Source organism: Rhincodon typus, chromosome 17 (assembly GCF_021869965.1).
Source record: "Rhincodon typus isolate 14 chromosome 17, sRhiTyp1.1, whole genome shotgun sequence".
In the NCBI taxonomy this organism is placed as follows: Eukaryota; Metazoa; Chordata; class Chondrichthyes; order Orectolobiformes; family Rhincodontidae; genus Rhincodon; species Rhincodon typus.
The window spans coordinates 26,570,512-26,596,387 of NC_063348.1; the positions used below are offsets into that span (position 1 = coordinate 26,570,512).

The 25,876-nt window shown below is 40.9% G+C and overlaps 1 protein-coding gene across 1 annotated transcript in view; it reads right to left on the minus strand.

Moving 5' to 3' along the window:
• The window catches only part of swap70b (switching B cell complex subunit SWAP70b), a 107,308-nt gene that overhangs the window by 43,333 nt on the left and 38,099 nt on the right, over positions 1 to 25,876 (minus strand). Inside the window, exon 5 of the mRNA XM_048607108.1 lies at positions 3,984 to 4,130. Within this exon, the coding sequence (XP_048463065.1) occupies positions 3,984 to 4,130 (147 nt within the window). The remainder of the gene's footprint in view (positions 1 to 3,983; positions 4,131 to 25,876) is intronic.

The window sequence follows — 25,876 nt, forward strand, 5'->3', positions numbered from 1 at the left end:
ACCTACATTGTGTTCAAGGCCTGGAGCAGGGCATATCAGAACAAACCTCTACTAACAATAAAATGACTGAATATCACAGAAGACAACTGAATTCTTATAAGAGGATTCATTAGGAGAACATAACCAGAAATGATTCTGTTAATATGAAATGTTTTGATCAACCATTTACAGCAGAGTGCTATGTAGTAACAGTGGCCTTTATCTTAACACAAGTTAAGATTTCACTACCAACTGAAATCTTGATGCAGAGACAGAGGACTCATCAAGAACTGACAGTTGATTTCAAGTAGATTGCACAGGAACACAGATTTGCCATGGTTATCAGAATGAACAGGTCATACTGACAGAGAAATAAATGAAAAGCAGAGACAGTCTCCAAGGATATTGTTACCATCAGGCCCGTATGTCTCGGTGATAAAAAGTAATCCTGCTTTTTATGTCAAACCTAAAGATTTCAAAAGTTAAAAGCTACGTAGGCCTTCACAGCTGAGAAAAAAAAGTGTTAACAGCCAGTATCTTAAGACAACAGAGAGGCTCAATGTCAGCAAAACTAAAGAACTGATCATCGACTTCAGGAAGAAAGGAAGAGGACATGCCCCTATCTACATCAGTGGAACTAAGGTAGAGAAGGTCGAGAGAGTCAAAGGCCCGTCCCACATCAGTAATATTCTCTTCCAACCTCTTCCATCAGGCAGAGGATACAGAAGCTGAAACACATGTACCAACAGGGTCAAGAACAGCTTCTTCCCCACTGTTATTAGACTGTTGAATGGACCTCTATGATTTCAAATCTAATGTTGATTCTGCTTTTGTGCACCTCCTCTGTAGCCATAACCTTATATGCCTCACTCTATCTAAACACCCTATGATCTATTTGTCCTCATATTTAATGTTTTAACGAAGATTTGTAGCTCGGGTTGTGGTTGGAGTTGTTGGTTGGTTTGCCGAGCTGACTGGGTTTGATGCAAATGTTTCATCTTCCTTCTAGGGAGCTTCAACAGAAGCTAGACGGCACTGACGATGTCACCCGGAAGGGAGACGAAATGTTTGCATGAAAACCAGTCAGCTCAGCAAACCAACCAACAGCTTGTCCTTATATGTTATGAACTGCCTGGACAGCACGCAAAGCAAACTTTTGCACTGTATGTAGGTACATGTTATAACAATAAATCAAATCAAATCAATGTTCTTTTAGTCATTTATATTCACCACTAGCTGGACCACCATTTATTACCCATCACTAATCACCACATGAAGGGGACAATGAGCTGCCTTCCTGAACTGCCACAGTCTTTTGGGTATAGCACTTGGTGTTCTATCCAGTTTTATTCCTTTTAGTCTTTAAAGAAGTTTGATATAACTACATGGCTTGCTAGACCATTTCAGAGGGCAGTTAAGAGTCATCCACATTGCGGTGGAATCAAATTTAACCAGACCAGGCAAGGATGCAGGTTTCCTTCTCTAAAATTAGTGAACCCCATGGCTTTTCATGACCATTGACAATGGTTACATGGTTACCATTATGGTATCTTTTAATTCCAGATTTTATTCAATTCAAACTTCATTATCTGCCATGGTGGGATACAAACTATGCCCCCAGCCTGAGGTTCTGGATGACGTCCCAATGGCCTCACCATCACCTCCAGTCAGCTCAGGCTTCACCCTAAAGATTTAAACGCATAATCCAGATTAACTCAACACTTTTCTCACACAGATGATGGATGAAGTCTGGAATGCACTACCTAAGGGTTTGGTGAAAACTGGTTTACCTGAAGCATTGAAAGGGGAAATTGCTTGGTATATGCAAAGGAAGAATGCATAAGGTTATGGGGAGGAGACATGGGAGACATTAGATGAGGTTAGAGACCAAATGGCCTTCTTCTGCACTGTAACAATTCTGTGACATGGGTGGCTTGGTAGCTCAATGCTTAGCACTGTTGCCTCACAGTGCCAGGGACCAGGGTTTGATTCCAACCTCAGACAACTGTGTGTGGAGATGGCACGGTCTCCAGGTGCCTGCGTGGGTTTCTGCTGGATGCTCTGGTTTCATTCCACATTCCAAAGATGTGCAGGTTAAGTGGATTAGCTATGCTAAATTACCCCGTGGTGTCCAAGCTAGGTGAATTAGCCACGGCTAATACGGGGTTACAGGAATGGGGAGGATGCCCTTCGGAGAGTTGGTGTAAACTCAGTGGGCCAAACAGCCTCTGTCTGCAGTGTAGGGATTCTATGGCATTTCAGTACATAACTAAGAGAGTTATGTACTATTGAGGAGACTGTCTTGAGGATGAGATTTTAAAATGAGGTCCTGCTGGTTCTCTCAGGTGGACAGTAAAGATTTTGATATCAATATTCAATGCAAAGCAGAGTGCCCTCAAAGTCCAGTCTGTATTTATCCCTTAAATTAATATCCTTCAATTAGCTGGTTATTCATCTCATTGCTGCTTGAGTAACCTTGTGTTAAATTGGCTGCTGCATTTCCCTACATTACAACAGTGACTCCACTTCAAGAGTTGGTTGCTGGGCAGGAAGTGCCTTGCAAAGTCCTGAGGTTGTCATAAGCACTAAAGATGTGGAAGTTTTTGTTGTCCGCATTGTGAAATAGTTCATGACCGAGAACTGAAAGCTGTTGAAGTAATCATATTGCAGTGCTGAGAGATAATCCAAGTGCAAGGTTAATTAATCCAGAATGAGAAAAAAAACAAGGGGAGAAAACAGCAATTTAACTTTGAGAATGATTTCAAATAGATCCTAGGATTTCGCTCTTAACTCATTATGAACTTCATAGGAAAAATCCTTCATTCAAATATTTCTCTATTTGGTTAAAATCACAAATAGGAGGATTAGTCCATCTTTCCAGTTCCACCATTCAATAAGATCATGGCTGATTTGATTGCAACCTTAATGCTATATTTTTGTCTGTCCCATAATCCTCAACTCCCTGGTCAATTAAAAATCTGTCAAATTCAACCTCGAATATAGATACACAATTGCCCAGCGTCCATTTTTCACAGTGAAAGGGAATTCCACTGATTAGCAATTCTTCCTCATCATTCTTAATTTAGAGACACTTGTCTTTAAACTGTGCCTCCTACTTCTAGATTCCACTATGAAGGGAAACATCCTCCCAGCATCAACTCATCAAGATCCCAGGAGATCATGTATGTTTCAATAAGCTCATCTTCCATTCTTTTAAACTCCAAATGACTATCAGTACAAACCTGCTCATCATACAACAACCCCTTCAAACCAATCAGCCAGGCGAACATTCTCTGTACTATTTCCAGATTAACGCACAACCAGTCATCATGCTCTTAATGAGAGAGCTGCCTTATGGCCCGGTAGGATTATGGTAGCTTTACATTTATGTTTCTGGGCTATTAATTCAGAGATCTGGACTGATTCTTCAGATATGAATAAGAGTTCAAATTCCAACTTGCCTGTTCATGAATTCAGATTCAGTTCAAAATGAAAAAGAAAATTCAGGAAATTAATAAATTAAACTAATACAAGAAATTGTTTGACTGTTGTAAATATCTAGCAACTTCACTAATGTGACTGAAATCTGCTGACCTTACCCTGTCTGGCCCATGTGACCTCAGGCTAGTATTGCAACTTCTGGTTGGAAGCAATCCTGGAGGTTTGAAGGATTGTGTGCATATGTTATTGCGCTTGATTTCCTATTTTGTAACCTTATCAACTAATAAGGTCATTTAATATCTCATTTGATACCTTGTAATGGTTAGGATGTTTCAGGTCTTAAACATTTAATTGGCTGCATTTGTTGTTGTGTGTTACTGAGTGATAAATATAGCAAACATTAAAAGTACTGGCAACAGAATAGCTAACTCACAGCTAACTAACCACTTTGGGATTTTACAGTGTGAGCACTTTCAAACAAAATGCAAGTTTAGCTCTGTATCTGTTCATAGGTTTCTTTTAGTCACTTAAGCAGTTTGTGATATTTAGGTCCACATATTTACCTCCACATAGCATCTGGAGCCCAATAAAATATCTCCTTTCTTCTCTTTCAGATCTTCACCAACATAATACGAAATTATATCAGGCTTCAGTAAAAACCAACGCTCATTCCAGTTCTTCCTTTTGTGTCCTTTTTTCCATAGATAACCCTAATTGAAAAATAACAATTCACCATTAATTTGCACAAATGAGATTGTTAGCTACAATTAACACTAATGGAATTGAAGGCAAATCACTGAGCTGGTATTGCAGTGAAAGACTGAATATTGGAAGGAAGTGACTAATCTCACCAAGGATCTATCGTGTGGCCACAACAACTCTAAGTTTATAAATGACTTGGATAACACATTAATATGTTATATATTCAGGTTTGCCAAAGACTTAAAAGATTGGTGTTTAAGTTGACTATTTTAAAAAATTAAGAAATATCGATAGATTAGTTGAGTGCTCAAAACTGCAGTAGATGGAGTAACTTTAAAAGAGACGTAGGTCATGGTAGACAAACAGTGGATAAATCCGAAAATTTCTTGAATGCTTAAAAGCTAGGAACAGTGGACATCCAAAACATTTTAGGTTTTTATAAATAGGAGTATATTGAGAGGGTCAGAGAAAGTGAGACAACTTGGAGATCATATCCACAGGTTCTTGAAGGGTGAAGGACAGGTACAGTGGTAAAGAACACATGTTGAGCAAATAAGAACACACATAAACAGATCCAAAATCACTTCAAGCAGAAATAAAATGTGGACACCAACTCAATTAAATCTTACACTATTGGATTCTTCTTGTAAAGGTATATAGTACAAAGACAGGCAGATGAAGCTAAGTCACACATCAGCTATGATCTCTGAATAGTAGAACAGTTTTGAGGGACTGAATGGTCTATTTCAGCTCCCATATTCTGAGAACTATTAACCATGTGCATTGGACACAAAGTATTGTAAGCAGTTCCACACAAGGGGCATTAGAAATTCAAGAAATGTACTCCTGAAACATAAATACAACTGGAAAAATCAGTTAAGAATAGGATAACTTTATTAAGATTTTAGAGGCATAGAAAAGTTACAGCACAAAAAAAAAACCTACACAGCCCATACGAGAAAGAAAAAATATAAAGCAAACCAGCCGTCCATTCCAATCCCATCTTCAAGTACCTGGTCTGTACTCTTGCAAGTTACAGTGCTTTAGGTATGGATCCAGATACCTTTTATATAAATTGAGGGTTTCTGTCTCAACCATCATACTAGGTAGCTATTTCCAGGCGCACCCCACCTTTTGGATGAAAAGTTTTCCTTATGTTCCCTCTAATTCTTTTCCCAATCACCTTAAGTCCATGCCCCCAGTAAATCAACTTCTTTTGGGGAAATACGTCTTTCCTATCCATTCTATTTAGGCCCTTAATAATTTTGTATGTAAATTAAAGCAACACCCCTCCCCCCTCCCCAGCCTCCTCTGTTCTAAGGAAAACAACCCTAGCTACAATTTTGAAGGTCTGGCAACATTCTTGCATATCTCCTCTGTGCTCTCTCTAGATCAATTAAGTCTTCCATATAATGCAGTGACCAAAACTGAAAACAAACTTCCAGCTGCAGTCTAATCAGCATTTTAAACAGTACCAGTATTACATCCCTGCTTTTGTATTCTATATCTCAGCCAATAATGAAAAGCATTCAACGTGTGTTCTTTACCATCATGCCTGTCTTGCACCCTTCAAGAATCTGTGGACATGCTCTCCGAAGTGTTGCATGTTCTCTACCCCTCTCAATACATTTATGTAATGCATTTCCCAGCTTCGTTTGTTCCCCACTTTGAATTCCATTTGCCTCTTTCCACTCACTTAACCAGACTGTTAGTATCATTTTGGAGCCAACTCTTCACTGTCAACTGCAGATTTCCTGACCAGGCCTCCCATATTTAAGTCCAAATCATTTATAAATACAAACAGCAAAGGATCCAACACTGAACCATATGGTACACCACTGGAAACTGCTTTCTATTGAAAAAGCATCCATCCTTATCATTACTCTTCATTTCTGGTCACTGACCCAGTATTGGATCTAACTCACCACATTCCCCTTAATTACAATGGCTTTTACTTTCTGACCAGGTTGCCATGTGGGATCTTGTCAAACGCCTTATTAAAATCCACACAAACAACATTCACTGCATTATCCCCAGCAATCTGTAATGTGCTTTCCAACATGTTCTACACAAAGATCCTTCTTTGGTGCTGTAATTATCAAAATTGGCACAGTATTGCTGTACAAGATAACAGGTAGAGACTGAAAACCTGAGACTTTTCAAATATATACTCCCTCCTCAGAATATTTTAAGTAATAATTTCCCAAACTGACTAATATCTTGTTGGACCCACTCTTCTACAGAGAATAGGCAAATTGTAGAATATTGTTTGTAGAATGGCAGACCAAAGTTTTGAGTTAAAGCTTCAGAGGCATGAGCTCAAATGTCACCTTGACACGAGGTTAACTTGTATTCAATGAGCTTGTAAACCTGTAATATAATGCTTTGTCTCACTAATGATCATCATGAGTTTGTCAGATTATTGTTAAAATTGACCCAATTCATCATTGTCCCTCAGGGAAGGAAATCACTATCCATATAAGTTCCGGCCTATGTATGACTTCAGACTCATAGCAATGGCCTACAGGTCAAAGTTAAATCATATCACTGTAGAAAGGTCAAAAAACAAAGCTGCTGGTCCAGTCATGTTTCAGATCAATGGTAATGCCCAAGATGTTGATAAAGGGTGATTCAGCAATGATAAGCCATTGAAATGACAAAGGAGATGATTAGATTCTCTCTTGTTGGAAATGGTTATTGCCTGGCACTTGTGTCACACTAATGTTTCTTGCCACTCATCAGCCCAAATCTGAATGTTGTCCACAAGCAGCAAGACCTGAACACAGACTGCTTCAGTATTTGTGGGGTCGTGAATGGTATTAACACTTCGCAATCATCAGTGTACATCACACTTGTGACCTTATGAAGAAGAGAAGGTCACTGATGAAGCAGCTAAAGATGCCCGAGCTTAGCATATTACCCTGAGGAACACACGCAGCTATTTCCTGGGTTTGAGATGTTTGGCTTCCAATGACCAGTACCATTTTTTTCTTTTGCATAAGCTATGACTCTAATCAGTGCAGATATTTCCCTCAATTCCTTATTCTGCTGCTAAAAGCAAGCTCATAGGCTGCAGCAGGTTTCTCTTGCTAACTGGATACTCAACTTCTTGTGCTCCATTCGCTATTTCACCAATACTAACAGTATTCTGAAAGGAAACATACTTTTGAGATGGTCTGAAGCTGAACCTGGATTCAGAATCCAAAATGACCATTAACACTTATTCCCTGTTTAAACTTGATTAACAGCCAATTGACCTGTACAAACTACAGCCACAATGAGACAGTTCTATAAAATGGCTAATTGGAATTCCATGCATGCAACTGATGTGTACATTTCATAAATTAATTCACAACTAAGAACCAGTATGTGGCAAAATGAAATGCTACTTACAGCAAAAGGAATTCAACTAACTTCTAAAAAAAAATTGGTCATGCAATTTGTATCCATGGTAATACTTAGTAAACATTTTCAGAAGGTCACAGTTAACAGGGCAAAAAAAAGACAATCATCCAGCTAGTTCTGTGCATTAAAGTATCAGGCAACTGATATGCACCCATGCATTACATTTCCACATTGGGCACAACTGGAAAAATTGGGTGCAATTTGTGCTGATTAGATTACAAATCAGTTGCTATTGTAATATATTTGAATAATCAAAAAAGTAAACTTTTTCCATTAACAATTGCAAATAGGGAGAACAATACAATAAGATCTGAGCACTGCTAAAAAACAAACTTCAAAACTGTTTGCCTTACCCCAATCAGAATGGATGCAAGAATACCAAATTTTAAAGGGAACAACAATACAGCATGAGAAAAGAATACAGATTGGATGACAAGTGCACTCTGATTGGTCAAAAGATTGTCAATGTAAAAAGGTGTCACATTGTGAGCCTGACTGATGCTTATAAATCGGTTGTCAGTGCAATTCTTAGTATACTCAGGATTACCTAGTGTTATCAATTGTTTCTTGTAGAGTCATATAGTCATACAGCATGGAATCAGACCCTTCAGTCCAACTACTCCACATTGACCATGTTCCCAAACTAAACTGGCCCCACCTGCCTGCATTTAGCCCATATCCAACCAAACCTTTGGTAGTCATGTATCTGACTAAATGTCTTTTAAATGTTGGAACTGCATCCACCACTTCCTCTGGCAGTTCATTACACACACTAACCATTCTCTGTGTAAAAAAATTGCCCCTCATGTCCTTTTTAAAATCATTCTCCTCTCACTTTAAAAAGTATGTCCCTTAGTTTTGAATTCCCCCACTCTAGAGAAAAGACCTTTGCTGTTCACCTTATCTGTGCTCCTCATGATTTTATAAATCTCTATGAGACCACCTCTGAACCCCCTACACTCCAGTGAACAAATTCCCAGCCTATCCAGGCTCCCTCCATTACTCAAACACTCCATTCCTGGCAACATCATGGTATATCTTTTCAGAACCCTTTCCAATTTAATAATATCCTTCCTGCAATGGGATGACCAGAACTGTACACAGTACTCCAGAACAGGCCTCACCAATGTCCTGTACAACCTCAACATGACATCACAACTCTTATACTCAAAGGTCTGAGCAATGAAAACAAGCATGCTAAATACCTTCTTAACTGCCCTGTTTACCTGTGATGCAAATTTCAAAGAAGTCCTAGGCTTAATTGTTCTAAGGCCCTACCATTCATTGTATAAGTCCTGCCTTTGTTTCTTTTACCAAGATGCAATACGTTGCATTTATCCAAATTAAACTCCATCTGCCACTCCTCAGCCTATTGACCTAATTGATCAAGATCTCTTTGTAATCTTAGATAATCTACTTCACTGTCCACAATACCATTAATTTTGGTATCATCTGACTGAGCGTACCCACAAACAACTTCACTTTCTCCATGAATGCCTCAGGAACCAGATACTGCCCTGTAGCATGAAGGACAAACCTCCACTCAACAACCCACAGGCACACAAAATAGCTGAACAGAACGGACATAGAATGCTACAGGTAATGATTAATGATGCCCATAACCGACTCTACAAGTACGAACGGGAAATTTCGTGCCAAAAATCACAGTACCTAAACACTATGGTCCAACAATGGACTACAATCCTAGAACAGGCCATCACCATCAATCAACACATCAGCCATCCAACAAACTATAATCCCCACATTAAGCTGAAGGAGTGAATGGGACACCCTGAACACATCAGAGTGAAAAGCACTAGTTAAACTCAAGAAAGACAAGAACATTATAATGCTACCAGTGGACAAAGGGCGCATGACTGTCATTATGAACAAACCGGACTATGCTGAGAAAGCACAGGCACTGCTCACAGATACAAACACTTACCAACACCACAGCTCGATAATAGACACTGAAGAGACTAAGGATGCAGGACAAATAACCAAGACGGACTACATGAGAACGAAACCAGAAGGCACAAACAACCCCCCACCGTGCTTTTACGGACTTCTTAAAGTACACAAACCAGACATTCCCCTCAGACCCATTGTCTCCCTACTGGGCACACTTTCACACAAACTGGCCAAGGACCTACAACAGAGACTGAAACACTTAGTCGACGGATCATCCCATTCCATCCACTCAACCCAAGAATTCCTCGATACCCTCAAGAACATAAAAATCAGCGACGAGGAGATTATGGCATCCTTTGACATCACAGCATTATTCACGTCAACTGACATCCCACTAGCCAAAGAAACAGTGGCCACATTACTAGAGGAAACAACAATGCAAACCAGCAGCTCCGTCAGCAATGACAACATACTCAAACTACTAGACTTGTGCTTCACCACACACTTCATCTTTAATGGTCAAGTATACAAACGGATCAATGGCACACCCATGGGGTCACACATCTCAGGACTCTTTGCAGAGGCAGTCATGCAAAGACTGGAACACTACCCTCCCTCACATTCAACCTAAACTGTGGTTCCGGTACATGGATGACACATTTGTCATTATTAAATGTGCCAAACTAGAAGAGACCCAGCACCTCATCAACAATGTATTTGATGGGATTAAATTCACAAGAGAAAAAGAAAACAACAATCAGCTTCTGATTCTGGATGTCAGAGTTCAACGTATGACCAACGGGGAATTCCAAACCTCGGTATACAGGGAAGTAACCCACACTGACCAAATCCTCAACTTCTACAGCAACCACCCCAACGTCCACAAAGCTGTGCTAAGACAATATTTAAACGGACCACCACTTCAACATGCCAGAACTACGCAGGAAAGAGGAAGAGCACCTATACAAAATCTTCACTATGAACGGATATCCTTGCAACTTCATCCACAGGTGCCCACTAAATAAACAACAACAAGAGGACTCACTACGCCTTAACACACTGGCCACACTGCCCTACATCAAGAACATATCAGAACTGACAGTGAGACTCCTATGACCACTAGGAATCAAGATAGCACATAAGCCCACAGCCACTCTATGACAAACACTCAAGGATTAAACACCCCATTCCCACAACATGCAGAACCAACGTAGTTTACAAAATACCATGCAACGACTGTCACAAGCATTATATCGGACAGACAGGAAGGAAACTAGCTATCAGAATATACGAACATCAGCATGAAGCAAAATGACACGACGAACTTTCCCTAATATAAGTATACTCAGACAATGAAGGCCATCAGTTTAACTGGGACAACATAACTATAGTAGCCCAAGCCAAACCCAGACAGGAATTCCTATAGGCATGGTTCTCAACCCATAATGCAATCAACAAACATATAGAATTGGACCCATATACAAACCCATACAGAACAGAACCGGAAATGACACTACTCACCATAATGGACTGGAGAGTATAAATTCCAAGCGGACTAGAACAACATTGCTTCATCGGAGGCCTCACTGATGATGTTACCTAGCATCGTGATGAAACATCTGAACGAAAACAAGCCAGCTCGGTGAGCAAGTTAACAATCTCTCACCCACAACCCAAGCTACAAATCTGTGCTAAAACCTTTAGTGTCATCCGCAAACATACTAACCACTGCCTCCTATATTCTCGTCCAAATCATTTAGATAAATGACAAACAAAAGTGGTTCCAATACCGATCCCTGTAGAACACCATTGGTACAGGCCTCCAGTCCGAGAAACAACCCTCCACCAACAGTCTCGGTCTCCCACTGTAAAGCCAATTTTGTATCCAATTGGCAACCTTACCCAAATCCCATGTGATCTAACTTTACTAATTAGTCTATCATGCAGAATCTTATCAAGGGCTTTATCAAGTCCAAGTAAACAATATCTACCAGATGCCCTCATCAATCTTTCTGGTTACTTCCTCAAAAAACTCAATGAAGTTTGAGAGACATGATCACCCTCGCACAAAACCATGCTGACAATCCATAATCATTCCTTGCCTCTTGGAATCACCTCCAATAACGTACCCACCACTGATGTCAGACTCACAGATCTATAGTTCCCACGCTTCTCCTTACAGCCTTTCTTAAATAAAGTCACAATATTAGCCACCCCCAGTTCTCCAGCACCTCACCCGTAGTTATAGATGATACAAATATTTCTGCAAGGGCCCCCGCAATTTCCTCCCTAACTTCCCGATATACTTGATCGGATCCAAGAGATTTAGCCACCTTTATGTTTTCTTAGACCACCAGCGCTTCCTCTTCTGTAATGTGAACTGCTTTCAAAACAAGTATCTTTATTTTCCGAGTTCTCTAGCCTCCATTTCTTTCTCTACTGTAAAAACTGATGTGAAATATTTATTTAATATCTCTCAACACAAAGATGACCTTGTTAATCTTTAAGGGGTCCTACTCTCTCTCTAGTTCCTGTTTTGCTCTTATTGTACTTGTAGAATCTCTTTGATTATTCTGAACCTTATCTGCCAACACTGTTTCATATCTCCTCTTTGGCTTCTTGATTTCCCTCTTAAGAATGCCCCTACACTCTTTATACTCAAGGGACTCATTTGAACCCAGCTGTCTATATATGATTATTTTCAATTCTTGACTGGAACCTCAATATCTTTATTCATCTATTGTTCCCGAGTCTTAACAGCCTTACTTTTCATTTTAATAGGAACATAATGCCTCTGAGCTCTCAGTATCACACTTTTGAAAGCCTCCCACTTGTCAGTCATCCCTTTACCTGTGAACAGTACACTCTATTCAACTTTTGAAAATTCTTGTCTCATACTATTAAAATTTGCCTTACTCTAATAAAAAACTGTAATGTTTATGGAAGGCTTATCTATTTCCATAACTATTTTAAAACTAGTAGAATTAGAATCACTAGTCCCAAAGTATTCCCCTATTAATGCTTCAGTCACTTGCCCTGCCTTATTCTCCAAAAGGTCAGGTTTTGCTCCTTCTCTAGTGGGAATATTTACATATTGTTAAAGAAAATTTTCTTGGACACTTTTGACAAATTCCTCATCATCCAAACTTTTAACACAATGGCTGTCCCAGTCTATGTCTGGGAAGTTAAAATCCCCTACTATTACAACCCTATTATTCTTACATATATCTGAAATCTCTTTACATACGTGCTCCTCAATTTCCCTCTGGACTACTGGGGGGGCTAACGGTACAATCCCATCAAGACGATCATCCCTTTTTTATTTCTAATTTCAACCCATATATTTTCACTGGATGATTTCTCAGAAATATCCTCTCTAATTACTGTAATGATGTTTTCCTTAATCAAAAATGCCACTACCCCTCCTGTCTTGCCTCCCTTTCTATCCTTCCTATAACATCTAACGCCCAGAACATTCAGTTGTCAATCCTGTCCTTTCTTGCATTAAAATTATTCATTGATGTAATAATGATAAAAAGGTAAGCAGGTGCAATTTTATTATCACAAGAAAAGCATCTTCAGTAATGTCCAGTCCTCTAAGATTAAGTAGCCTGACTTTAAATTACTGAAAATGGTAAACATACGAATTTCATAGTAAACTCTATTCAGTTTCTTAGCAAATTAAGAATTTTTGGTAGTGTAAACATTCCTAAAATGTGCGACTGATGACTGGGTGTGGGAAACAAGCTCATTTGAGGACACTGAGGATGTGGCCAGATTTGTGGATACTAACAGCTAATGGCTGATTAACAAACCAGTGTTGAAACTGATCATATTGTGAACAATTCTGACAAATGTTAACTAATGATGTTAATATTAGGCTAATTCTGGAGTTAATGCTGCTGCCAGTACTGAATTCATTAACACATTTTTAGGAGACACATTAAATGAAGCTTTTACCCCAAGAATTAAGTTCATGCAACTGCCTAATTTTTATTGTAAGGCAAACTGATTACTGGATACACAATGGTTTCACTGACACTGATGCACTGCTGAGAGGCAGAAAGAGGTCAGATTGCACAAGTATACCCTTTAGTCATTGGGAAACAATGTTTGCCTCTAATCTGGCAGAATTCCTCATGTGGATAAAATCATAATATGCAATGTGTCTCAACAACTGTAACCCCAAATGTTGTAAAGGTCACCCAATTCATCTCCACTTAGCCATGGAGGTATTTCAGCAATTAGCAAACAAAATGTATTAAGAGTAAATTTGGGGCGGCAGAGTGGTTCAGTGGTTAGCACTGCAGCCTCTCGGCACCAAGGGCCTGGGCTCGGTTCCAGCCTCTGTTGACTGTTTGTGTGGAGTGTGCACATTCTCCCTGTGTCTGTGTGGGTTTCCACCAGGTGCTCTTGTTTCCTCCCTCAGTCCAAGATGTGCAGGTTAGGCAGATTGGCCATGCTAAATTGTCCATAGTACCCAGAGATATGCAGACGAAGTGGATAAGCCATGGGAAATGCAGAGTGGGGTGGGGGGGGGGATCTGGGTGGGATACTCTTCAGAGGGTCAGTGTGAATTTGATGGGTTGAATGGCCTCCTTCCACACTGTTGGGAGTCTGTGATTCCATAATTCCACACCAAGATCACTCATTTAGCTGACACTCCTGTTTCCTTTCTCACCAATCTAAAACAAACTTCCCTCTGAATGTTAATCTTTACTATTTCCTGGCTTGCTCTCTCTAAGTTCTTTATGACCTTGTGCTCACTCAAACCAATTTAATGGCTGGTCACCCAACCTGGCCTCCCTTCCTGGCTTCATGCCGAGTGATCTTTTGTATGGTTACCATAGCTAAGGTCAAATGCCCCACCCTTCAGAGACCACTGTAATTCTTCTTTGAAAAAAATTCTATCACTAGTTGTCCAATGATGCAGGCAGTAACTGTGCTACGAGAATACAGGAGGAAGATATGAAGTTAGTTTCCACATATTTGCTGATGACGCCCAGCTTGGCCTTTCATTCACTTCTTCCAATCCTTTCATTGACTCTCCACTGAGAAAAGTACTTAGCCATCAGCCAGCTTGAGCCGTATTTTTCTGCAGTCAAACATTAGCATGTCTGAAGTTATTATTTTTATTGCAAATTCCCAAATCTAGATTCATGTCATCCATGGTTACTGACTACCCTTTAGCTGTCAGACTTTTGTCATGGAATTGACTCTTATGATTTCTCTCCTCACTTTCTTCTTTAAACCCATTTTGTTGGCCAAGCCTTTAGTCCATTGCTTATTTGTGCCTGTTTACACTCATGTGAAATACCTAGAACCATTTTCTCCATGAACATGACCATATAAATGCAAGACATTGGTATCATCATAAAACCTTAGATAAAACAGGTCACATAAACAGGGCAAGAACAACTGTCTTCCAATACTGACTGTTGAATCATGCGAATAAAGAGAAGGACGAATAGAGAACTGCTTCCAGCAGAACATGGACAGCCTTGAAGGGTCAGATGTCCCACTCCTGCTCCTAATTTGTATGTTTGAAAACTAGATCACAGTACTTAGCTGCCATTTTTAGAAGACATGACAACAAAATAAATAAACTCTAAGTATCCCTCAGAATTTAACCTGGTGCTCAATTATTTCAGATGATAAACACGAAAGCAGTTGACACACAAAGTCTGATCAGGGTTGAAAATTGGTTTACACCAACATTTTGCAATGGTAACATTGGTCATAGCATCACTGTCAAGTTCAAAGACCAGTACGGAACGGAAGGCAGTACACTGACATAGTGGTTAGCACTGCTGCCTCACAGCACCAGGGACCCGGGTTCGATCAAGTGACTGTATATGGAGTTTGTACATACTTCCCATGTCTGTGTGGGTTTCCTCCAGGTACTCTGGTTTTTTCCCCACAGTCCAAGCGTGTGCAGGTTAGGTGGATTCGCCATGCTAAATTGCCCATAATATCCAGGGATGTGCAGTCGAGGTGAATTAGGCACGGGAGATGCAGGGCTACAGGGATAGGGTAGGGGGTTGGGTCTGGGTGGGATGCCCTTCAGACAGTCAGTATGGATTCAATGGCTGAGTGGCCTGCTTCCACAACGTAAGGATTCTAAAATTCTATGATAAATAGCTCAAAATTACTATACAATGCAAGCAATTGTAATCTGGATTGATTTTTTATTTTGGATGAGGCAAAGTTACTCCAGAAATGTTGTTACAAACTCAGGGTCAGCTGCAGATACTTTCTCAGGTTCAGTGACATCAGTTACCCCTTACAGGTCACATGCCTCACATATTCCAAACTTGATTCACACTACCAAATATCCACTAACAATCTAGGGATGTAACAATTGGTATCTCCATCAATGCGAATTGGATATTTTGTCATTTGCACATATCTCAAGTGCACTTCTCCAGTCTTTTTGAAGGAAAACCACTCTCTAAGATAAGAATGAAACAAGCTGTTTTATTTGTCAGGCAGCACAAACTTACAGTGCAACAGTTATGAAAGCTCTTTCTTAATGTATGAATCATTCACAATAAGATATAATGAACTTGTGAATGGACAGAGATGAATAGTTTAGATCTGATTGTCACTAAAAACATGGTTACAGCATTGACAAATAATTATCCAAGAGTACACAATATTTCAAACAGGTAACCTGAAGTGAATGTGGAGTCACCTTGATAAAAGAACAGTGACATAAGGAAAGGCGCAGATCATGGCTCAGAAGACCCAGAAGTAGAATCTGTATGGATGGAGATTAGGAATACAAACGGCAAGGCAATAGTGGTGGCGTTAGTTTATAGACTCCCAACAAATTTACTGTTAGGCAGAGTATTAAGGGTCAAATTATTTGAACTTGTAACAAAAGCAAATAATTGTGGGAAACTTTAATTTTCATATACACTGGACCAATCAAGTTGAAAACTGAGATCTGAAAAATGGGTTTGCAGTCAGTTTTTGTGAAAGCTTCTTGGAACAATAAGCTTTGGAACCAATCAGAGATGAAGGTACCTTAGATCTAGCATTGTGCAATGAAACAGTGTTAATGCGTAATCTCATATTAATAGCTCAGCTGGGAAGAAGTGACCATATCAAAGCACATTCTTTTAAAAACAGTCACTAGCATCTGACTCTATCAATCTCCATGGCAAATATCTGAGGCTCAACAAGGCTGATCACAACCTTGATGTCAGATCTCGCCAAAGATAAGCTATCACTTCCACACCGTTGCAAAGAATGTGTATTCTCACTTCCATAACAACGTCCAATTCTGGCCCCTGCCTCAATTCAGCTGTTGCTGTTACCCTCACCAATACCTTTGTCACCTCCGAAATTGGTTTTCTAACATATATCTGGTCAATCTCCCTCGAGGTATCTTCCATAAACTTGAGTTCATCCAAAGCTCTATTGCCTATGTCCGAATTGGCATCAAATTTCATTCACGAATTGCCCATATGCTCCTGGCAAAGCAACACTTCAATTTTAAAATTCCTGTCCTTGTTTTCAAATTCCTCCATGCCCAAGTTCAGACCTATTCCTGTCAAATCCTCTATGCCTACCACTCTCTGATATATCCGTGCTTTCGTTCATTCTGGCCTCTTCAGCATCCCCAATTTTATTCGGTCCATCTTTGGTGGCCATGTCTTCAAGTGGCTAAATTCTGGAATTCCCTCTCAAACTCTCTCTCCAAATATATGCTTCACCTTCCTCCTTTAAATCATTCCTTATATGATACAGCTTTGACAAAATCACTGCTTATTTTCCCAATATCTCCTTATGTTGCTCGGTGCCATAGTCTGCTGTTACAGTGCCTCTATAGTGAGGCCCCTTGGGACACTTAATTACATTACAGAATGCTATATAAATACGCATTGTGATTGTTCAGTGTTGAATCCAGATGTACTCAAGCATAAGTTGAGATGCTGTTCCTTGAATAGTGCAGCAAACAGAGAATTAAAAAGTGAGAGAGCTCAGAGTCACACTTGTGGACTGGGCAGAAGTGTTCCACAAAACAGAAACAATTTGTGTTTGGTCTCCCAAGCAGATGAGACCTCATTGGGAACAAAGAATTCAATTTACTAAACAAAGTTTGAGCAAAGCACCGTTACATCTGGAAGTCCCTGTTTGGGGTTCTGAACAGAGGGAGGAAAATATATACAAAGGCAGATGACTGTCTCCCCTGTGTTTGTGAGAAAGGCAGGCAATGTTGGAGGTGACTGAAGACTAGATCAGAATATGATGAAGGGAAAGATACCTTCAAAATGTTAAAAGGGGTGTGGAAAGGTGCATTTGTTGGTGGAATCACACTGGAGCTAGCAGAAATAGCACAGGATGATCTGTTAAACAAGGAGGTTGGTAGATGGAAGGCAAAGACAAGGGAAATCCTAACACAGGTTTGGGATAGAATGGAAGTGTTTAAACAAAGCAGGGAAAATGGAACAACCATTGTGAAGGAGAATCCTCAGGTGAGGAAAATGGAAAATATACTAGAAGCACAGCCTCCAATTTTTTGTCCACGTCCTTCTCCTTTTCACCACAGACCTCCTCCTCCCATGGGCAATTTGAGCGCTCATTGCTTTTTCCTTGGGCATAGATCTTAGCTGTCCCATTCACCACTATTCTTCCTCTGTTTGGTGGACTTTATTCTTTCTTGACTTTATTAAACAACTTCTTGACTCCATTCACTTCCTCCAAAGAAGACAGACCTGTGCTAACCTAAGCTGGTCAAAGCTCTGACGGTAGTTTTGTGGGCTGTGTGAACCATTTTGTGCTCCACTCCTGCTCAGAATGTGACCTGCCCACCTATTTCTAATACACTGATGAATGAAACACAAATGGAAATTGGAAAAAAAAACTTTCCAGTTTCAGTTCGGGCAGCTTGCAGTGATCTTGGTTGAATGTGTAAAATAATTGCTCATGAGAAGGGAGGCAGTTCTGAATCATTTAAAAAAAAAGGTTACCTCCTTATCAAATGTTTATTTTAAAAGTTCCAGACCACAAGTATTAGATTATTACCCTGAAGGAGTTACACAAAGCTAAGAAAGTCCCAGCTCCAGGAAGAGGCCATCAGATTCTCAAGACGGGGTATCAAAGCCAAGGTTAAATTAAGCCTTATAGATGTGAAAGATAAGGGAATTCTCTCTGGTGTGTGTACTGTAAAGGAGTGGTTTTAGGATGAACGAGATTGTATTTTCACCCTGTTTCGAAAGGTTTAAATAAGTATACAGGTAAATAGTTTGTTTATTCTATTTTGACTTACACTTCTTTTATAGAGTCATGCAGCACAGGAACAATCCCTTTGGTCCCACTCAGCCATGCTGACCAGGTTTCCATAAACAAAATCAGTCCCATTGCCTGCGTTTGGCCAATATCCCTCCAAATCTTTCCTATTCATGAACCTGTCCAAATGTCTTTTGAATGTTGTCGCTGTAGCTGCATAGAACATAGAACATAGAACATAGAACATAGAACATTACAGCGCAGTACAGGCCCTTCGGCCCTCGATGTTGCGCCGACCTGTGAAACCAATCTGAAGCCCATCTAACCTACACTATTCTATTATCATCCATATGTTTATCCAATGACCATTTAAATGCCCTTAAAGTGGGCGAGTCTACTATTTTTGCAGGCAAGGCATTCCACGCCCTTGCTACTCTCTGATTAAAGAACCCACCTCTGACATCTGTCCTATATCTATCATCCCTCAATTTAAAGCTATGTCCCCTCGTGCTAGCCATCACCATCCGAGGAAAAAGGCTCCCACTGTCCACCCTATCTAATCCTCTGATCATCTTGTATGTCTCTATCAAGTCACCTCTTAACCGTCTTCTCTCTAACGAAAACAGCCTCAAGACCCTCAGCCTTTCCTCATAAGACCTTCCCTCCATACCAGGCAACATCCTGGTAAATCTCCTCTGCACCCTTTCCAATGCTTCCACATCCTTCCTATAATGCGGTGACCAGAACTGTACGCAATACTCCAAGTGCGGCCGCACCAGAGTTTTGTACAGCTGCAACATGACCTCATGGCTCCGAAACTCAATCCCTCTACCAATAAAACCTAACATACTGTACGCCTTCTTAACAACCCTATCAACCTGGGTGGCAACTTTCAGTGATCTATGCACATGGACACCGAGATCTTTCTGCATCCACACTACCAAGAATCTTACCATTAGCCCAGTACTCTGTATTCCTGTTACTCCTTCCAAAGTGAATCACCTCACACTTTTCCTCATTAAACTCCATTTGCCACCTCTCAGCCCAGCTCTGCAGCTTATCTATGTCCCTCTGTAACCTGCAACATCCTTCCACACTATCCACAACTCCACCAACTTTGGTGTCATCCGCAAATTTACTAACCCATCCTTCTACACCCTCATCCAGGTCATTTATAAAAATGACAAACAGCAGTGGCCCCAAAACAAATCCTTGAGGTACACCACTAGTAACTGAACTCCAGGATGAACATTTCCCATCAACTACCACCCTCTGTCTTCTTACAGCTAGCCAATTTCTGATCCAAACCGCTAAATCACCCTCAATCCCATGCCTCCGTATTTTCTGCAATAGCCTACCTTGGGGAACCTTATCAAACGCTTTACTGAAATCCATATACACCACATCAACCGCTTTACCCTCATCCACCTGTTTGGTCACCTTCTCAAAGAACTCAATAAGGTTTGTGAGGCACGACCTACCCTTCACAAAACCGTGTTGACTATCCCTAATCAAATTATTCCTTTCTAGAGGATTTATAATCATATCTCTTATAATCCTTTCCAACACTTTACCCACAACCGAAGTAAGGCTCACTGGTCTATAATTACTAGGGTTGTTTCTACTCCCCTTCTTGAACAAGGGGACAACATTTGCTAGTCTCCAGTCTTCTGGCACTATTCCTGAAGACAATGACGACATAAATATCAAAGCCAAAGGCTCTGCAATCTCCTCTCTAGCTTCCCAGAGAATCCTAGGATAAATCCCATCCGGCCCAGGGGACGTTTCTATTTTCACACCTTCCAGAATTGCTAACACCTCCTCCTTATGAACCTCAATCCCGTCTAGTCTAATAGACTGTATCTCAGTATTCTCCTCGACTACATTGTGTTTTTCCCGTGTGAATACTGACGAAAAATATTCATTTAGCACCTCTCCTATCTCTTCGGACTCCATGCACAACTTCCCACTACTGTCCTTGACCGGCCCCAATCTTACTCTAGTCATTCTTTTATTCCTGACATACCTATAGAAAGCTTTAGGGTTTTCCTTAATCCTACCTGCTAAAGACTTCTCATGTCCCCTCCTGGCTCTTCTTAGCTCTCTCTTTAGGTCCTTCCTGGCTAACTTGTAACTCTCAAGCGCCCTAACTGAGCCTTCACGCCTCATCTCCACATAAGCCTCCTTCTTCCTCTTGACAAGAATTAGAATCCCTACAGTGTGGAAACAGGCCCTTCAGCCCAACAAGTCCACACCGAACCTCAGAGCATCCCACCCAGATCCATCCCCCTATGACCCACCTAATATACACCCTCTACCTCCCTGAACACTACGGGCAATTTAGCATGGCCAATCCGCCTAACCTGCACATCTTTGGACTGTGGGAGGAAACCAGAGCACCCGGAGAAAACCCACGCAGACACGGGGAGAATGTGCAAACTCCACACAGACAGTCGCCCGAGGCTGGAATCGAACCTGGGTCCCTGGCGCTGTGAGGCAGCAGTGCTAACCACTGTGCCACCGTGTCGCCCACAATTCTTTAGTAAACCACGGTTCCCTCGCTCGACCACTTCCTCCCTGCCTGACAGGTACATACTTCTCAAGGACACGCAGTAGCTGTTCCTTGAACAAGCTCCACATTTCAATTGTGCCCAGCCCCTGCAGTTTCCTTCTCCATCCTATGCATCCTAAATCTTGCCTCATCGCTTATAAATGCCTTCCCCCCAGCTATAATTCTTGCCCTGCGGTATATACCGATCCCTTTCCATCGCTAAAGTAAACGTAACCTACCTCCAAATCTAACACCTGGCCTGGTTCATTACCCAGTACCAAATCCAATGTGGCCTCGCCTCTTGTTGGCCTATCTACATACTGTGTCAGGAAACCCTCCTGCACACATTGGACAAAAACTGACCCATCTGAAGTACTCGAACTATAGCGTTTCCAGTCAATATTTGGAAAGTTAAAGTCCCCCATAACAACTACCCTGTTACTTTTGCTCCTATCCAGAATCATCTTTGCAATCTTTTCCTCAACATCTCTGGAACTTTTCGGAGGTCTATAGAAAACTCCCAACAGGGTGACCTCTCCTTTCCTGGTTCTAACCTCAGCCCCGACTACCTCAGTAGACGAGTTGTCATCAACGTCCTTTCTGCCACCGTAATACTGTCCTTGTCTAACAATGCCACACCTCCCCCTCTTTTACCACCTTCCCTGATCTGACTGAAACATCTACACCCCGGAACCTGCAACAACCATTCCTGTCCCTGCTCTATCCATGTCTCCGAAATGGCCACAACATCGAAGTCCCAGGTACCAACCCAAGCTGCAAGTTCACCCACCTTATTCCAGATGCTCCTGGCATTGAAGTAGACACACTTCAAACCACCTTCCTGCCTGCCGGTACACTCCTGCAACCTTGAAACCTTATTTATGACCTCACTACGGTCAACCTCCTGTACACTGGAGCAACCGCCCAAATATATTACCTCACTTACTCCAAAAATGGAGTCACGCGAGGCAAGACTTTTATAATCGAAAAGCTCACCTTCCCAGGCTGCCCTCGCGCTTCTTCCCGGACTCCCGCCGCTGAAACAACTGAAAGGCTGCAGTCACGCGAGGTAAGACTTTTATAATCGAAAAGCTCACCATCTACCACTTCTTCTGACTGCACACTTCATATACAACCACCCCCTGTGAAAAAGTTGTTCCTCAGGTCCCTTTTAAAATCTTTCCCCTCTCACCTTAAAATTTTGCGTCGTAAAGTTCCGTTTTATTGTTAAACCTGAATTTGCAGCATTATGTCTTTCAATGAAACACAAACACTGTCTCGTTAAACCAAAAATAACCAAATCAGATCTGGGGTAAGATTTGTCCAATATACCATCAGATGGGATCATAACAGATATTATAATAAAATCAGTAAGTGCTGGAGAAACTCAGCAGGTCTGGCAGCATCTGTAAAGAGACAAAGAGAGTTAAAGTTTCAGGTCCAATATTATTCCGATGCTTTCTAATTCAAGGAACATTACCACCCCCCAGAACTGCAAAGATATTAGTAATCTCATTTATCAAATGGCTACATAACTTCTACTATCAATAAAACGTTGCCAAGTTCCTTGCTTTTTAATAAAAAAAAGGATTCAACTGAGCAAAGAGGAGAAACAACAAACTACCAGTCCCACAAAATGTAATACCATCAGTTAAATCTTCCTCCAATATACATATTCACACAATCAAAACTGGAAGATAGCAATTAACATGGAGAACTGCATAATAAAAAAAATTCATATATGCACACACTGTATCTCAAACAGGTCTTGCTCATGCCCAATTACAGACACATTTATCCCTTTGCACCTGATTGGATCATTCCTTCCCCATGACTGAGTTTCAACTCTAACTTCCACTTTAACAGCTGCTGCCAAGCACAGAAAATAAAGTTAAAGTTAAAAGAAGAAAAACAAAACTTTGGCAAACTTCTTGGCAAATTCAAGAATCACCCACAGTTAAAAGTTTAAAATCTGGTGTTGCATGCAGCACCAACACCAGCCACGCCCACTGCCAGGCCCTTAATCAGGTTTTGAACCCTGGCAGCCCACAAACCATAGCCACGTTTAAAAGGCATTTAGACAGACACATGAACAGGCGGGGAATAGAGAGATATGGACCAAAAGGCCTATTTCTGTGTTGTATTGTCCTGTGTTCTATGTATAACAAACAATTTTACTTCCAGCATTTTACAGAAAGGTCTACTGCTGTGTTGTATGGCTCAATGACTTTATAACTCAAAATGCTGTGTGGTTCAGCTCTACTCTCCCCCAGAGCTGCTTGTTTCACAATGACTCCTTGCCTAATTTAATAATTAGCCTGCCAAGCATATTAAGTAAACTCAGCATTAACTTCAACAATACAAAGTAATTGCCGCCTCTAACATTCAAGATATACATACTTCTATTTTGTTTTCGTGGTAGTGTTCCTCCCAATATTCAGTCTGTCTTTCGTTCAGATAAACAGCATTTATTTGCAGAGCCCAACCCGCTCATGCTCCATCACTCCAAAATAAAATTTTGGAAATTCCCAGCCATTCAAATTCCTCAAATGTTGTAACCTCCCCAGTGTCCACTACCTAACCTCCACGCTATTCATTCAACACATCGGTCTCCTGTCCAAATATTCACTTAACAGACATTGTTTTAATCCCAGTGAATGCTGAAATATTCGATGCTCTCTACTTCCCTCAACTACTCACTAAATCACCCCAATACCCCTCACTCGCTTTTTTATCTGTTGTAACACCTCTCGTCTGGTAGTGTGAGGCCACATGACAATACGCAGCACAGAGTTCCAGACAATACTCGATGCAGTACATGCCTTTCATCCAAGACTACAGTCACCAACACAAAATTATGCAAACAATTCATGTATTTTTATGATGAATAGCACCATTCTCTCCAGTAGCGCACTGCAATGAGAAATCTACAGACAAAGCCTTCCAGGAAAGGCCTTAATAGAGCAGCAACAATTATTCAAATATCATTGTATAATGTAATAAACATGTCTTTGAGGTGAATTTGACCTCCTGCAAACAATTAATAACTCTGGAATTAAAATGGTGACGACAAAACCATTGGCAATTGTCCTTAAAGACCTATCTGGTTCACTGACACTCTTCCAAGAAATAAAACGTGTTATCCTGAACTGGTCTGGCCTACATGCGACTTCAGATCCACAGCAATGTAGCTGACTTTTAAATGGCCCAACGAACCACTTAGTCGTATTAAACTACAACAGAAGAAGTGAGACCAGGTGTCACTTGGCATCAACTGAGTGACTGGAAACATATGATACAAACAGTCCCATTGACCATACAAAGTCCTCATTTCTAATCTCTGGGGGTTTGTGCCAAAACTTGGAGAGTTGTCTCAGAGACTATCAAGCAACAGCCTTACGTTGTCATTTTCACAGAATGATACCTTACAGACAACATCTCAGACACCAGATTCACCGCCCGTGTTTATATTGTCACCACCAAAAGGACAGGTTCATCAGAGGTGATGGCACAGTGCTGTACAATCAGGAGGGAAAATGCCCTGGTAGTCACTTCAGAACAATGGCATCAGGTGAAACATGGGCCAGGAAACTGCTTGCTTATTATTACCTGCTGCCCGCTTCAACTAATGAATCACTACTCCACATTGAACACCAACTGGAGAAGACAGCAGGGATGGTAAAGATTATATTGTAAGTGGAGGACTTTATCGTCCACCATTACGGCATCAAGGAGTCTGAGCTAAACTGGAATCAATGGAAATCAGAGGGAAAACTCTTCACTGGTTGGAAGCATACCTAATGTAAGGGAAGATTCCCAGGTAGTTGGAGGTTAGTCATCTCAACCATGTGACATCATGTTACGCATTCCTCAGGTTGTGTCTTAAGTCAAATATCTTCAGCTGCTTCATCCTCCACCTTGAAGTCAGAGGTAGGGATGGTGCTAATGATTGAATGACATTCAGACAAGCTGCAATCCTTATAATGAAGCAGATCATAAGATGTAGGAGCAGAAGTGGGCCATTCGGCCCACCCAGGCTTATCCACAATTCAATTCGATCATAGCTGATCTATGATCCTCGACTCCAGTTTCCGGTCTCTTTACAACAATCTTGGATTCCCTCACTGATTCAAAATCTGTCAACATTAGCCTTGAATATACTTAATGACCCAGCCTCAACAGCCCTCTGCAATAAAGAATTTCATAGATTCACTCCCCTTAGAGGAAATTCCTCCTCATCTCTGTCCTAAATGGGATAATCTTTACTCTGAGATTATGCCCTCTGGTCCTGGATTCTCCCACAAGGGCAAATAACCTCTCTGTGTCTACCCTGTCAAGCCTCCTAAATAATCAATAAGGTCTCGTCTCACTCTTCTAAACACCAATGAGTACAGGCCATTCCATCACTGCTGCGGAGTCAAAATCCTGGAACTCCCTTTCCAAGAGAAAGTAGGTGTCCCTCCAACACCAGGACTGCAGCTTTTCATGAAGGCAGCTCACCACTAGCTTCTTGAAAGAGAGATAATTGCAAAAATTTTAAAATAAGGTAGTGCTGGAGACAAACTAAATGATAAATTATTATAACAAGGTATAGAGCTGGATGAACACAGCAGGCCAAGCAGCATCAGAGGAGCAGGAAGGCTGATGTTT